Here is a 16,936-nt window from a genome sequence, read left to right as displayed (position 1 = left end):
ATGTATGAGCGAAAACTCGGGAAAATCTATGAGCCTGGGGGAAAGCACAAGTCATCAAGTCAAACAAGGAACGCCATCAAACAGTAGGCCTGTGAAAGACATACTTTAATTGCAGTGAACCATCACATGAGCTCCAGTGTAGTCTGAGATAGCTAGCTGCGCTGCAGCGCCGGATGCAACAAGATGATGCATGGCTCATTGTAGCTTGGTAGGATAGACATGGATGACAGGTAAAATCACACAGCGCACTCGCACAATGCATGACTATCCTGCTCACCCAAACACATGGAGGTTGCAGTACGTAGTATAGTCCTCACGAGCAGTTCAGTAGAATTCTTTCATACATGTAGATGAAGCTGAAATATGTGTATCGGCAAACAGTTTTTGCAAAAATGTAATAATATATATAGCTAGGTGTGTACAATAATAATAGAAAATGGATAAGGTTTATCGTATTTGCAAAATAAACCATATCTCTTGAGGGACATATTTATTATAAACACTTTCAGCACAGAGACAAATATTTAAACACAATTAAACCTATGAACTTCATAGATTTATATGCAGATATTAACAAAACTTATATAATTTGTTTAAGTTTTAAACTTGTTAATGTCTATTGAAACATAGTAAAAATAATGTTAATTTTAACAATTTATATGCAGAAATTAACAAAACTTGGAATTTATTTGTATAGACATCATAATAGATGCATGCACGAGCAATACACAACCATTCACCCAGCCTACAAGCGTAAAGCAGGTAAGATGCTGAGCAGAATTCCTCACCAAAACCGAGGGTTTTGTCAATTCTCGTCGTGGCTCTGGTACAGCCAACGCAGGCGTGCATTCAGCTATAAAGTGGAGATGCCTGATCTAGCAGACGCACAATCTCTCTGACCATGCCAGCTTTTTTACATCCCCTGAAAAGATATCCACAAAGAAGATGCACTAGTGATCTTTTATATTTTCTTGATTAATTGTACACATGGAAAATGAAATGAAGTTTCTGGTATCTTGCTACTAGAAGTTAAAAAGAAATGCCCACTTGGACTAAAAGTACATTTTGTTTTATCTACAATAGCAATACTTTGTATTATTGACATACAACCTTTTGTCCCCTAGATTTTGTATGCACCTTTTTGTGCCGCCACTAAATCTATGCTTGGGTTCCTCTAGAAAAGCTTTATGTTTGGTTGGTGGATAGGTTTCATTGGCATGGCATCGACTGCTATATCTTCCACTTGGCAACCATTGGGCATAAACCTACATTATATTCATGAAACCTATGCCTCCAAAAATATTTGATGAATGGAAATGTGTACTAATGACGTACTAATAAACTTGATTGCTTGGGTGGAAGATGAAGTTTTGGTTTTGGTGGTCTAGAAAGAAACAATAGGCCAAGGAATAAAACTTTAATTTCTTGTGAAATATTATTACCGATATATGCTAGCACAATATGATTTCCACCTTAATTATTTTGTTAGATCCAAACCACAACTGCATGTAGCTCCATCTCAACAAGCTATACACAGGACCTTTTTTCCTTATCAGTGCAAGCAATTGCATGAAGTAATGACCACTCATCGCTACCAGCAGCCCGCTACAGCAACAAAATGGCGAAAGCACCTAGAAGAAGCCAGGTGAAGGAAATGGACGAATCCTCCCTCTTGCCCAGCCCGGCCAGTTGAGTATTTCGTTCCGACTAGTTGTTACTTAAATCATTGGGTCTCACTCCCCCAGCACAAAAAACAGGCATCCCATCTACCTCACCCAGCCCTTCGTGTCTCCCCCACCACCTTCCCCCCGGCCTTATAAAAACCAGGCTACTCCTCCCTCCCTCGCTCCTCATAGGCCACACTCATTCCCTGTCCTCTCCCTCGTACGTCTGCTGGCCCGTGCCATCTTTTCTCCCCGTCTGTTTCTTCTTGTTGTTGCCTATAGGTGTGTGTCATCTCGTGCCTGAGCTTGTGGCTGTCTTCGTTGGAAATGGCATTACTGGATGCCGTGGTGTATCCCCAACCCCAAGGCCAATTCGGCTACGGGCACAGGGACGCGTCCTACGGGCTCCCTTGGTCGACGTCAGACGCGACCGGCTTCGGCGAATGGGACCCCTTCCTGCTCGCCACCCTCGTGCAGAATGCCGAGGAGTGGGGGGAGGAGGTGGGCTCCAAGGCCTCGCCGGAGCACGACGCGGCGCCGTCGTCGGCCGCTGGGCCGTCGCCGGCCACGACTCCGAAGAGGAAGAGGAGGCGGGCCAAGGTCATCAAGAACGAGGAGGAGATCGAGAGCCAGCGGATGACCCACATTGCCGTCGAGCGGAACCGCCGCCGGCAGATGAACGAGTACCTCGCCGTGCTGCGCTCCCTCATGCCACCTTCCTATGCGCAAAGGGTATTGGTTTTGTTTCACAATATTGTACTACATTATTTCCTTTTGTTCATTCCAAAGATCTGCACTTATAATTTTTACGCATTATTTGCTAACATTCCAAATATATAACACATACATCATATTTAGCTTCTTCATTCATACTTTGATCTTGATTTTTCTCCCTTTTTTTCTAGGGCGATCAAGCATCTATTGTTGGGGGAGCAATCAACTACGTGAGGGAGCTTGAGCAACTGCTTCAATCCCTCGAGGTGCAAAGGAGCCTAAAAGAGCACAACAGCAACTCATCCAATCCCTTCGCTAGTTTCTTTAGCTTTCCACAGTACTTCGCTACATCTGCCACCCACTGCGACGCCGGCAACCACACAATCGAGGAGGATACGTCCGCCAGGAGAACCCCGTCGTCGTCGGTCACCGCCGACATTGAAGTGAGCATGGTGGAGGGGCATGCCAGTGTCAAGGTTCAGGCGCCGCGGCGGCCAAGGCAGCTGCTGAGGCTGGCGGCCGGCCTCCAGCAGCTCGGGCTCACGATCTTGCATCTCAACGTCAGCACGGCCGGCGCCGTGGTCATGTACTCCTTAAGTCTCAAGGTCAGTGACGGTTAATATTATATACAGAGTGCCTAATCATTCTACTAGCTACTTGTCAAATTCTTTATGCACTTTACAAAGGAATCAATTGGTGGCTGAGATTTAGGATTTGACTAACCTGTGGTTTGGATTTGATTTGATTGCAGGTGGAGGATGAATGCAAGCTCAGCTCTGTGGAGGAGATTGCAGCTGCAGTGCATGAGATTCTGGGGAGGGTACAGGAGGAGGCAGGCTTTAGTTGATACCAAAACTGTCTTATGAATTTGTACTGCTTGCCTCATTGTCTGCTCAATAGTCACTTGTGTCCTTGGATTCTTGCATGCGCAAGAGTTGTGTTCGATGGCCAAGAAAATATAAATATTTGAGCAGCAATTACTCTCTTTTATTTTTTCACGTGATGGGAGGTTAAATATACTCCCTCCGTTCCAAATTACTATTTGTTTTGACTTATCTAGATATAAAATTTTTGATATGGATCTAGATACATGTATATAAAAACTATGTACCTAGAAAAGTCAAAATAGATAGTTATTTGGAACGGAGGGAGTAGGGCCCAAAGAGTTTTAATATAGATTATATTGTTTCACATGCGATTTTGATCTAACATATTCTAAGACAGCATACGAGTAGTACTAGCCACAAGGCGCATCGACCGACTACTGCTTCTGCCTCACACTAGCCAAGTTTCACTTTCACCCCTAGCCAGGTTTTGAGCATGTTTGTTTCAGCTTGCAATTACATACTAGGTTGTAACTGCAAATTAATCTGAAGCCCAAACAAACACATATTGCACTAGATTACGACAGTCTGGCTCCCTAAGTAACAACAGTCTGGGGCTCTCCCAAAATAACATTCTAGCAGTCTTTAAGTTTTACCAGCTTTTAAAATTCACAATCTACAAAGTGTGTTTCATGATGTGTGCAGCTAAAACAAACAGAAACCCTCAAGCTTATCGTCCACCCTCCTAATCGCACCCATAACTATTACTCCCTTGAAAAATGTAGCGTGTCATTTTATTTGGTGCAATCTTCAATGCTTCAATACTCAATATCTTATATACATGGTTTTGAAAATGAACCTAGCAGTACTAAACTTGTACCCCATAATCTATAAAATTTTAGGTGATGGTCTGATGGACTAACAAAGGTCGAATCATCGGTTGCATACGTGCTTATATTTAAAAAAAGAAAACGAAGGGAGTATTTGTCTAAAGTAGACATGATAGACCATGTATTTCTTTTACACGTCACTGTGAATAAATTATTTGGAAATTTCATACGGAAACCGCATTAACCCTTATATCCCATCATCAAGACATTCACCTTGTCTTGTCCCCAGCACTTGTTAGGCTGTTACCACCAATAGCATACACTTGTCCACTAAGCAGGTGTTACCCAAATGATCCCATCTATTCACCTCTCATCCCTACATGTCATCCCTACATGTCACGCATGCAGCTTGCCTCGTACTTCAATAAGGGAGCTCCTCCAACCCCAGAAGGAGGGTTTAGGTCTCAGTTGGCCCTAGATTTGCCTTAGCCAACTTGCTCCAAGCTCCCCCTTGATCAGCTTTGGGCCAGTCAAACCTGGGAGAGACACTAGGCCACAAAAGATTTGTGCCCGCTAGCACAGAAAGCTTCTGTGCTGGCGTGCCACCCACCAGGAATATGTATTTTCCCATCCTATATATTATTTTTCATGATTTATTTATAATTTCTATTTCCCACCAGTTGTTAGCCGTCAAATTGAAATATGTATCTCCAACCACATAACAACAAACTTGAATAATAAATAATTCACATAATTCAACATTTGGAATAGAGCTATTCTTTGCCATGCTAATATTAAAACTACTACACCCATCTATGAAGATCTTTGCATTCATCCGCCGTCAACACGTCATCTTTATCAAAGAATGCTTCAACCTCATGATAAATCTCGCGTTGGATGAACCTCGCCATGTCCCTACAAATGTTGTCGATGTGATCATCTTCGAGCACCACATGGTGAGTCTCGATCCTAGGCATTTGCAGGTATACAGTAAATGAAGATTAGGATGTATTACCATTAGGAAGTTAGTACATGGCAGTGTATAAGAGACTTACATCTTCAGGGTTCGTCCGATACCTCCCATTGTTTCCGAGGAACTCGCACACGTAATATCTGCATAGCGCAGTACCGGGAGGTTGCTTGTGGCACTACAATCAAATAGAAAAATGATGAGCTGTTATTAATGACAAGTCTACATTATATGAAAAAAACCAAGTTTTTATGTTCTTACGAATCTATGATATATTATTTTCATAGCTTTCTTCCTTTTTTTTCATCGTGTTCCCCGTCTTTTAGTATGTAAAGCATGTACGCACTTTGAGGACATGAAGACAAGAGTTAGTAATACAACATAGGTGCATAGAATATTAACATGCATTTAATTACTACGAAGGAATGTCCTACTTCCGTATAATGCCTATGAATTCCTTGTACCTATCTGTGGTGGAACACCTCGGATTAACTCAACTAAAGCACGGTTAAGTCACTTAACATGCGATCCTCATGCCTTAATCAAGTTAACTCGACGAGCCGTCGGATCTCATCCGATTTAACCACTTAACAGGATCGAGTTAGCATAGCTCACACGAAGGTGAGTGGTTCCAGAGAATACAACAGATCCACCATTGGATTAACAATTCATTACACACTGGTTAAAATTAGAGTTTTACAAGGTTTGAAAGGAACAACGGAAGACCAAAAACATAGCAGAAGGTAGCGTCGGGGTCGGATGTCCCTGGTGAGGCCAGACAGGACATCAATGATCCCATTCCCCGCCGTCCGAGGAAGGATCCCACTCGACCGTCCACCCAGGAGGGAGCTGGGGCGGCCAAGCGCCAATAGCGAGCTCGGAAGTTTCAACTTCACCTGAAAAGAGATGCCACAAACAAGGCTGAGCTTCTAAGCTCAACAAGACTTAACCGATCGGTGGGAAAACTACTCCACCACTTCTAGACATGCAAGGCTCTTTGGCTGAGGGGTTTTGTTTCGCAAAAGCAACTATGTTAGGTCCTTATTTTCAATGTTTTAGCTCAGATTCTAAGTTCGTTAATCAGTCTACATTGGCAACTTACACTAAGCAAGCATAGATCCACATTATGTATATAAGCTCAACATCAAGACCATGTCATCATCAGACTCCTTCTTTACTCAGTGTAGCATAGCGATCAAGCAGTCTCAAACTGTGAGAGGCAGACAAATCGATTCGAGTTCTTTAACTATGCATGGTGAACCTAACCTCACGACATCCGCGCACCACCGAGGGTCGCTTCCTGTGTTGGCCTTCCCCGTCAATTCCCTAACCCATGTCGGGCCCACTTCCCTTGGTGCAAGGTTCCACAGACCCGGCCTCTGCCGTTCTGTGACCACACTTGCACCACATGCGGCCCCAGGGGAACTTCGTTCCAGAGACAGTGGATCGAACCGCTCATGTCTAGGTTCAATCAGGTACTAGGCTTCCCCATCCCATAATGGGTATGAGATTAGTACTTTCAAACACTTGATCACGAACACCACCACTGTCGGGCCTTAACAGATTCAATAAACAGACGGGGCGATCAGCCGACCACCAAAGGAGTTCACCAAAACCCTGCCCTGGCCATCGTCCTTATAGTTGTAAACAAAAAGAGAACAACCAACTCCTATGACTCGCGAGTGACAGGAAATCACTCGACTTGTACTGAGTTCTATTTAAGCATTGCAACTACTCGACCCAACAGACTAGTGTTCAAATCAAAGGGATTAAGTCATGCATCTAGGGTTGCAAACAACTCCTATACGTAAATGCACATTCATAAGAAGGAAGGCATGTGAAAGTTTAGAAAGTTGGGTTCATGCTCCGGAGCTTGCCTTCAAGTGGGGTGGAGGTGAACTGGTCCTCAGCGGGTTCTGCTTCGGCTTCTATGATCAGCAGCTCAGCTACTGCTCCGTCTTCAGGCGCCGGGTGTAGCTCGTAGGTGCTGTCGGCGAGATGTAACTCTACACGAATACAAATGCAGAAGTTAGCACTTAGACGGTTATTTCAACAACACTTGCAAGCTTAAGCTCAGACACTTGTAGCAAAGCTACAGGAAAGGTGGGGGGAGTTCAACTTTAGTTGGTGGAGGACAGGATAAAAGGGTCGAATGGGGATAAAATTATGATCTGACCCTTAAACTTAAGGAATAACTGTGCCGGGGTCCTCAAACTTAACACAGAGAAATCCCCGATATTTTACACAGATACCCTCGGGTCAAGGAAAGAGATACAGCCGAGCCCTCGGGCGAGGTGGATAAGGGTCGGCGAAACAGCCAGGGTCGGGCGAGATGGAAAAAGGGGTCGGGCGAACCGGGAAGGGATCGGCAGCTTACCTTCAGGTCTACTGGTGAAGTTTTGGGGTCGGGAAGGAACAGACTTGGGTGGAAAGATTAAAGCACTAAGGCTTGGGTGGCGGCGAGGTTTGACAGTGCTCCGACGGCGACGGAGCTTCTTGTGGACAACAAGAAGGCTCTGGCACAGCGCGAAGGAACAGGCGGCTGGTTGGTTAGGGGGAAGCGGGTTTGAGCGGAGAGGGGAACTTCTCAAGAGCTCAGTGGTAGTGCTCAAGTGCGAGCAGAGTATGGGGCAGCGAAACAGCGATGGCGAAGAAAACTCCGGTGGAACTCTGGTACTCCTTTTTATAGCTGCGTGGAAGAGAGAGAGTTTGAAGCAGCACGAAGACCGGGAAGAAAAGGATGGAGTGCGCTGCCCTGGCGGCGATTGAGCGGTGATGGGTGGCGGAACAGAGCTTCGGAGACGGGGTCTTTGGTCACTGGGCACTGGAAACAAGGCCGGCGCAGGCGCGGCTTTGCCGGGATTTAGATTTGGCGAAGGCGAGCGTGGTCTGGTCGTATCGCGTGGCAGATTGTGGGTGGCAACTTGACGGGCTTGTGACAGGAAGGCGGGCGCTGCAAGCGAGGTCGCAGTAGGCGAGGTGACAGGGCGAGCGGCGGCGCGAGCGAGCTCAAAACAACGGCTTGCCGGGGCACATTACTGGCGAGGCGGAAAAAGGAGCTGTCTTTGCCAGAGTTGTGGTTGGCGAGGGCGGTATCATCATGGAGCGAGCTCATGGGAGGCGCGACTGTTGAGAGGCGGAAAAAGCCGGAAGGCATCGGGGCTTGCAGCCGGGGATTCGGGCGAGATGATGGGTGCGGGTCGCGAGGCGGTCTGACATAGCGGCGGCAAAAACTCTGCCACGGCGGCGACGGGGCACCTTGGCGCGGCCGGCGAGGGCGCGAGCGAGACGAGGTGAGGCAGAAAGGGTTGCAGGGGGCTTCCGCTGCGATTGGGGAGGAGGGCGCGGTTATCCATCCTATCGCGGCCGGCGACTGGGCGAGGCGGCGGGTATCGAAGAAGTTGAGCCACGAGGCGGGGGAGCTCTGAAGCGGGCGCATGCTGCTCAGGCGCGTTGGTCTCGAGAGAACTGGGGAAAAAGATTGTGGTCCACCATTTAGTCTCGGGTTCTCCACAGCTCCAAGATTGGAAGGAACACTGCCTTTGGGACTTAGAAAGAACTGGTAGTTTTGGTTGGGTTTTTAAGGGTCGGGGCTGAGAACCGGACCTTAGACGCTCAAGCTCAGGAAAGCTGAGTCAGCTGGATTAGGGACTTGGTTTAAGATTAACTCGGCTGATTAACCAAGGTCGTTACACTATCTCTGCTAAATCTGGCTGAGTCGACAACCACTGCTTCTCCTAGCTTGGGTAAAATCTGGATGCAAATCCAGTGGTCTCTACATTATATTAAAATAATTTATATTATAGACGGCACTAAATAGCACCAAGTATATATATAGTAATTAAAACTAGCTACTTTACTGAAAATTGTAAGGAGCAATGATACGATCCTTATCAGCCTTTTTCCTCATTACTCTTGCAATGTATACAGACACTTTGTGCATTTCATCTCTGTGGGCTTTTGTTTTTATAGCATTTTTCTCCGCTTGTGTCTATGTTGCTTCCATTTGTGCTTTGATCATTTCCATCATTTTGAACTTGTGCTCTGGCTCGCTAATTCGTGCTGGGTTAAGGTACGCTTCCTTGAACCTATCATTCATCAATTGATCCTGCCTCCATTGTATCCTGCAGAATAGGTCGCTCAAGTACATGACATATAAAATATATACGTATGTGTTTAAAACTCGTGTATGCGGTACATGTGGACTTACAAGCACCATACGGTAATGAGATTCACATCAAGGTGTTGTCGACGGTAAAGTCTGTGTCGATCACAATCTGGTAATCGAGAATGCCAAGGAAAACCTTAGTTGGGACATGCGCGGTGATTGCTCGAATACCCTTGCTTCATTGCATTCATGATCCATCCATTCACCTTATTCAGTTCCCATGGACCCTCCAACAGATCCCACTGATACAAGAATACTTTTCCATGCTCATAATTCTCTGGGACTTTATCTAACACAAAGAAATCAAGGTTTTCATTCTTTTCCTTTTGCCAAGAGGTGCCGCAAGCTACAGATTTCAATATGTTTAAAAACTTGTTGACTTCTGTTGATGGAGCCTTTTGATCACATGTGCTGACCATACAAAGTACCGCTGGCCTCTAGGGAGGTGGAGATGCCGGTGAAGGCGATGTTGGATCAATAGCTTGTAAATCATCTACCTGTTCATCGCCTTGGAGTAGTGATGTCCAATCATCCTTATTGAGACCTTCTAGAACAGGTGATAGCATTGGCTGCTCACCCTCATTGGTAGCACCCTACACGTGTTATAGCGTCGGCTGCTCCATGTCAACATTTGAATCTAGAAGGGGTACATCTTGGCTCGGCCATGAGGTTTTTGGTGATGCATTATTCAGAACGATATCTCGGTGATGCCACAATATGTACTAGTTCATCGCATCACCGAGAACCTCAATCCCCTCATCAGTAGGGATGTCAATCTCACACGACTCATCCAACATTGTAACAACTTGCACCCAGGCGTATTCTGGCAGGCGTTCATTTGGGAACACATGACCCGTTACTGCCATGCTGGTTGTGACCTCTTGAAACTTATTTTTTTTCCTTCCATAAGATATCACCAACCTGCATGGTGTATCCACTTGTATGTCGTCAACAGGATACCTCACGTTTGCAATGGAGCCAGCACTACTCGGAGCAATGAATCCTATGTGGGCAAGCTGCATGGTTGGTTCTCCCAGTCGTTGACCATCGAATACTGTCGGGTCAGCCCTTGTTTGTAGTTGTTGGCTGGTGAAGAACTCAATCAACTCTTGCTTGGCGATTTCTCGAACAAAATATAAATTTGTTGAACAATCATGATATTTGGCATGTAACCACTTTAGCATTGAACCAACATGGACCAAAAATATTAACATAATTTTGAAATAGTGTAACAGTACGCCTTTCTCAAATTGATATCCAAGTCATGATCACCCTATAACTCATGAGGTGTTTCAACCTAGAGTGACAAGTGAACTAATAGTCAAAACATCAGTGTTATGTATGAATTATATTTTTTTTAGATTCACTAAATAACATTTATATTCGTGTGTAAAAGTTTGAAATAATTTTGAAATCATTTATCAAGTATTTAATTGTTGAATATTTCTTGAAATCTCAGTGCTGGCGGGCGCTAAAGCGACCCGCCAGCACAGCTCCTCTGCGCTGGCGGGCACACACGCCGCTTGCCAGCACTGAGCCTCTATGCAGGTGGGCCATGTTAGCACCCACCAGCGAAAAGGAGCTGTGCTGGTGGGCCACGTTAGCACCCGCCAGCACTATGGCATCCCCATATAAACCCCGGCCGAGCACCAAATTTTTTCTAACTCCCAACGGTTTTGCAACTCCACGCCGTCAGGCTGCCGAATTCCGCCGCGGCCCCCTCGTGCCGCCATCCTCATCCCCGAGCGTCGCCATCCTCTTCCCCGAGCGCTGCTGCAGCGCGTTGTCCATCCGCCCTCTTGTTCGCCCGGCATTGTCCTCCGCGTCGGGCCACCGTCCTCCGCGTCCGCTGTCGCACCTCTCGGCCACCGCCGTCACCAGCCCTGCTCCCCATACGCAACGCACGTCCCCAGCCTTCCCTCTTCATCCGCCGTCACGCCGCCGCCAGTCCACCTCCTCCCCGGCTGCTGTCGTGCCGCCTCCCCTCCCCGTCTGACTCGACCACGGCCACCAAGCGCCACCGTCCTCCTTCCTGGCCGGTTGATGTTTTTTCCATTTTTTTTCCATTTTGTTCAAGTAGATCTGGTTATGCATAGCAGTTGTTCCAGTAAGGAATTGATAGTAGTTCCAATTGATTATTTGATTAAAAATTCTATCCACATATATCTGGTTATTTATATGAATTTTACTTCCATTGCAATTGCTATAAGTTGACATAGCTACTTGTGGTGTAAGTCGTTTACATGTATATGTTGTTCAAATAAGCTTTGCATTATTGTTTCTAAATTACTTGCTTCCACTTTTATTTTTTCAAATAGACAGTGTAAATTTTGTTTAGATAGGGATTGTGTTAGAAATTAAAAGTTGTTACCTTTTCCCATTTTTATTCCATGCAATTGCAAAATGATAATAAATATGTTATGATTAGTTATAACAATGTTCATGATATCTAAACCAACAATTGTAAATTTCTTCCATTATTTTGGATAATCTTTTATTCTAAGAATTTTGTAAATTTTATGTGGATAGTTTGGGCTAACTATGGCAAGTGAAAGTTTTTTTCCCCACGGTGGTGGCAGCCATGGAGGTGGCCGCCGTGGTGGTGGCGGCCGTGGTGGTGGTAGGGGACATTTCGAGCTTGATGACACTCCCGCTAGTCATCCAGGACTTTACTTCCATGGCCCCATTGACTTGCCGTTTGGTGATCGAAGCAGAGGAACAATTCCCAACATCGTAATATTATTTACTTCTTTTAATTGATTTTGTTACTGCACATGAATAAATTCTAAATTTACTTACTTCAATGCAGCTTATCAAACCTATTGGATGGCTCAAAGGTGTTGCTGAAACTTTAGGCGGTACTTCTCCTGTGGTGCAAACCGAGGATGTAGGTGAACCTAATATGAAAAGAGTACATCTCTCTTTCCAAGTACATGTTTGACATCCAGATTTCACCTCATTGTCACCAGGACATGCCATCCTGATGGTTTCAATTGCCACATGGGGTAAAATAGCACCATCTAGGGTAACTATTGAGAGGATTGTCGTGGAGGCCTGCCTAGAGCAGCTTAAGGATCATCGGTACTTTCTGCAAGACTTTTCATATTTTTGAATTAAATGGCTCTAGGAGGGAGATAACAATGTGATTGTGACTGCTAGAGGCTTTCTCAGCTTCATGACATGGTATGGAACATTCTTTTATCATTCTTTTAACTTTAGTTATGTGACATCTTTTAACTTTCATCATGTTATAATCATCTTTTATGGATATAACTGGTACTACCATTGCGGAAGCGAGCCTTCGTGTGATTCTAGATCAAGTCTTGGAAAAGCTTGATTTGACTTACATGGGTGGAAATCCGATGTTCACCCTAGATTTGAAGTTCCATGCTCATCTCACTTTCTATAGGCCACATCAGTTAATGTCTCCAATGTTTTCCATTTATAGTAGTGTATGCGGTCGTCCATGTGAAGCGAAGGAGAGTGCACTCATCCGTGCTCTAACTTATTTTGGTGAAGTTTTTGGCTGGATGATTGGAGAACTTAACTATATTTCATATCTAAGGAAGCGAGTCGGAGTATGAAATATGTAACATGTATGGTTGTACCATTACCCTTTTTTATGCATTTGAACTTGTTCTCTCTAGGACCTGTAAGTATTGATGTAATAACTTGCACTATTATCAGAACTGGTTATATTGTATTAAGGCATGGATGTACCCTACCCTTTTCTTATGCTGGCAATCAGTTACAAGATAATAAAGTCTAATCCACATTAATAAAATCTTACAAGATAACTAATAAGTCTTACAACATAAGTAATAAGAAATGTTAATTTATCCTTTAACAATTTTTTCTTCACAGTTAGTACATAACCATGGCTTAATGGATTTATCAATGCTTGCTTCAACACGCTTGATTCTTTGTTCATGATCTTTGAAAAGGTCCAATTCCTCATACTGATTGCAATCGTCAATGTCCACTACACCTTCAACTCCAAGGATCTTTTGTTTTCCAGAGACGGCAATGTGCTTCTTTGCATTCATAGGGTCGGTTATGTAGAATACATGTGCGACATGCTCAGCGAGTACTCATGGGTCATCTTTGTAACCTACATTGGCTAGGTCTACAAGTGTCAACCCATAACTGTCATCTATAATGCCATTTGGGTGTTTGACCCATTGGCACCGAAAGACAGGGATTTGGATATTCTCTCCATAGTAAAGTTCCCATATTTCCTCTATAAAACTGTTGTAGTAAGTTATGTTTTGTCCAGATGTATCAATCACCTCTATGACAACACCACTATTTTGGTATGCCACGCTTTTGTTGTCTTTTGCGGTGGTATAAAATGTGTATCCATTAATTTCATATACTTGCCACGAGGTGATATTGCTTGATGGCCTAGATGCCAACCTGGTCAATGTTACTTCTTCTATCGAATTTCCTTAAAATAGCTGCTCATGGTCCTTCAACCATGATGAGAAATACCGCTTTTGCTCTTTGATGATCCAATCCTCCGAGCGACCATTGCATTGTCCACGGACCACATTTAGGTGTTGCTCGATGAACGAATCCACTATTGCAAGTGTTGTAGAATGCTTGAATGCACTTTCTCCAATTGCTGGTTGTCCTTGTCTATAAATCTTTTCATTCCAATGGTACCTCTCCCGGAGAATCTGCCCTCGTGTCGAGATTCCGGTAAACCAATAGCTCTCTTATCTTTTATGTAATCTATACAGCAATCAACACTCTCTTCCGTATGGTAGCTCTTGAACATGCTGCCCTCTGGAAAGGCCTTGTTTCTCATGTATCCATTGAGAGTCGACATGAACTTTCGTATGTCCACATTTGATGGAAGTACATAGGCCCTAGTTCAGTTATTTGCTGGACCATGTGGACCATGAGATGTTCCATGATATCAAAAAAGGACGAAGGGAAGCACATCTCGAGCTGGGTATGAGTTTCCAACACAAACAGTTGAAGTCTAGCCAACTCAACATAATCGATCACTTTCTGCGAAATCACGTTGAAGAAGTAACACTTCCATGTCATAACCATCTTTACAAATACTGGTTTAATAGCCCGGATTGCAATAGCAAGAAAAACTGTGATCACCACATGGCAATCATGAGAGTTATAGCCGGCAAGCGTCATGTCCTTCAACGAGACTAGTGACCAGATGTTTGATGAGAATCCGGTCAGCACTTTCAACTCGCGCAAGTACGTGCACATAGCCAATTTCTCATCTGGTGTTAAGTTGTAGTTAGCCAGGGGAAGGTAACGCTTACCATAAGGTAGTTCTTGCAGGTGGAGCTCTAGCCTGATTTGAAGGTCAACCAAATCCTTACGTGATTTTAGTCCGTCCTTTGCCTTGCTTGATAAGCCTAAGAATCCGATGGTGCTATCGAACACATTCTTCTGAAGATGCATCCAATCAATAGCATGGCGCACCACCATCTCTCACCAGTAAGGCAAATACTTAAAGAAGATAGACATCTTCTTAAACTGCATGTGTGCACGTCTGTAGTTTTAGCATGCTTCCTTCCCCTAATTCGAATTATCTGCACCACCTAATGACTTCTTACCGAGTTTGAACTTGACCTTCTTACACATTTCAAATACTATTTTACTAGGAGCCGATTTTGGAGCAAAATCATTCTCATTGGTGCTATCGAAAAACTCCTTCATCCTGCAATATTTGTGCATCTTCAATAAGAAGCGCCTGTACCGCATGAACACTGTCTTCATAGATCCCTTAAGGTACACATATGATGTTCCATCTAGGCAAACTACACATGTTGTCTTACCTTTTACCTCACCTGCCAGAGTAAATAGGGCAGGATAATCATTGATGGAGACAAAGATAATGGCCCTTAGTGTGAAGTGCTCATGTCTGTACTCATCCCACATTCAAATCCCATCTTCGCAAAGCTTCTGCATATCTTCCATCAATGGCTCAAGGAAAACATCTATGTCGATGCCAGGTTGCTTCGGACCTCGTATGAGAATGGTAAGCAAAAGGAACTTTCTCTTGTGACATAGCCATGGGGAAAGGTTGTATATGGTCATAAAAACTGGCCATGTGCTGTGTGTGCTGCTTCTTTCACCAAACGGATTCATGTCGTCTGTACTCAACGCGAATCGTACATTTCTTTTTTCATCTGAAAACTCTAGATGATTGGCATCGAAGGTCCTCCACTGGCGAACATCGGAAGGATGTCAAAGCTTTCCATCATCCTTTATTGGGCGATCAACATGCTAAGTCATCATTTCAGCGGTCTTTGGGTTTGAGAATAAACGCTTCAAATGGTCCACCACTGGCAAGCACCACATCACCAAGGCAGGGACTCTTCGCTGAGTCGTCGTGTCAGTACCTATACAGGACTCGTTCTCCACTTGATCACCAGCACTTTTCTTTGCAACCTTCTTCCTCTTATTCCCGATGGAGGAACTGGCATAGTCCTCATAGAAATCGGTATTACTTTTGTAACGGCTAGCATCGCAATTTGGATACTTTTCCAATGCTATGTACTCACCGCAATACAACATGCAGTGGTTGCTACACGTGTGTATTCTTTGCACACACATCTTCAATGGATTGATGATCTTCTTTTCTTCGTATGTGTTTCTTGGCACAAAGTTAGCCTTCGGAAGCAAATTGCCCAGTAGAGTAAGGAGATCATTGAAACTATTGTCTGACCAGCCAAATTTAGCCATCAGGATCAGAAGATGAAGGATGAAATGCAACATTGTCCACTCCTTCCCACATCCCACATACATACGGTCCTTTGCTGCCTTCTTGAGTGTCTCGAAATTCTCTAACCCTTTAGCACTACCTAGCAACACTTCCGATTCGATGTGGCGCAACATCTCCTCCATATCAACATCACGTTCCTCATCCACCTGTGGTTCCACACGCGCATCTGTTTGATCATTATTTCGATCTCCATCGTCATAATCATCATCCATCATAACATGATCATTTTCGTTTACATCATCACCACCCACTTCATCACTACCAGTATCGATGTCTGTGTTGTTGGAAGTATATTCTGCCTCACCATGGTGGGACCAAATTGTGTATCCATCCACAAAACTATCGCTTTATCAAATACCTCTTGATGACATCAGTATCCTCCCATACAATATTGTTGACATAGTCAAAACACAGACAACATATTTGCTTTATCTTGCAAATGCGAGCATGCTTCTTTGTAGCGTCCACAAACTTCGATACCTCTGACATGAAAGTATGCGAATGTCTCTGTATGCCATACATCCATGCTCTATGATCCATCTTTAACCACCTATGATAAGAATTCTATGTTATATTAACAAATTTAATGAGCTATGGGTTGCAATTCTATAAACTAAATTGAATTATGGATGTAGTAACTAATAAATATGAAGAAATATAATAAAAAATAATTATATATTACCCTAAATGAAACTCAATTAAACCTTGGTTGTAATAATTAATAAGAAGAAGAAAAACATCAAACTGAATTATATAATAATTCAATCAACTTCATTAATTAAAAATATGAATTTAATAATTAACAAGTAGGAAAAATATAATAAAAACCAATTCTATATTACCCTAAATGAGACTCAATTGAACCATGGATGTAATAATTAATAAAAAGAAGGAAAAATCAAACTCAATTATATATTATGATAATCAACTTCATTAATTAAAACTATGGACATAATAATTCATAAGTAGGAAAAATATAATCAAACTCAATTCTATATTACATTAA

General features: G+C 43.7%; 1 protein-coding gene across 1 annotated transcript; it reads left to right on the top strand.

Annotated features, from left to right (window-relative positions):
- The first annotated feature begins 1,839 nt into the window (after positions 1-1,839).
- Positions 1,840-3,372, top strand: LOC117837150 (transcription factor bHLH94). The gene is made up of 3 exons (XM_034716735.2): positions 1,840-2,396; positions 2,570-2,983; positions 3,130-3,372. Exons 1-3 carry the CDS (start codon positions 1,992-1,994, stop codon positions 3,223-3,225), a joined length of 915 nt encoding a protein of 304 aa, XP_034572626.1. The 5' UTR covers positions 1,840-1,991; the 3' UTR covers positions 3,226-3,372.
- Positions 3,373-16,936: the final 13,564 nt, after the last annotated feature.

Source organism: Setaria viridis, chromosome 9 (genome assembly GCF_005286985.2).
Source record: "Setaria viridis chromosome 9, Setaria_viridis_v4.0, whole genome shotgun sequence".
In the NCBI taxonomy this organism is placed as follows: Eukaryota; Viridiplantae; Streptophyta; class Magnoliopsida; order Poales; family Poaceae; genus Setaria; species Setaria viridis.
The sequence above is the reverse complement of the archived record's forward strand: the minus strand, read 5'-3'. Positions and strand labels throughout refer to the sequence as shown.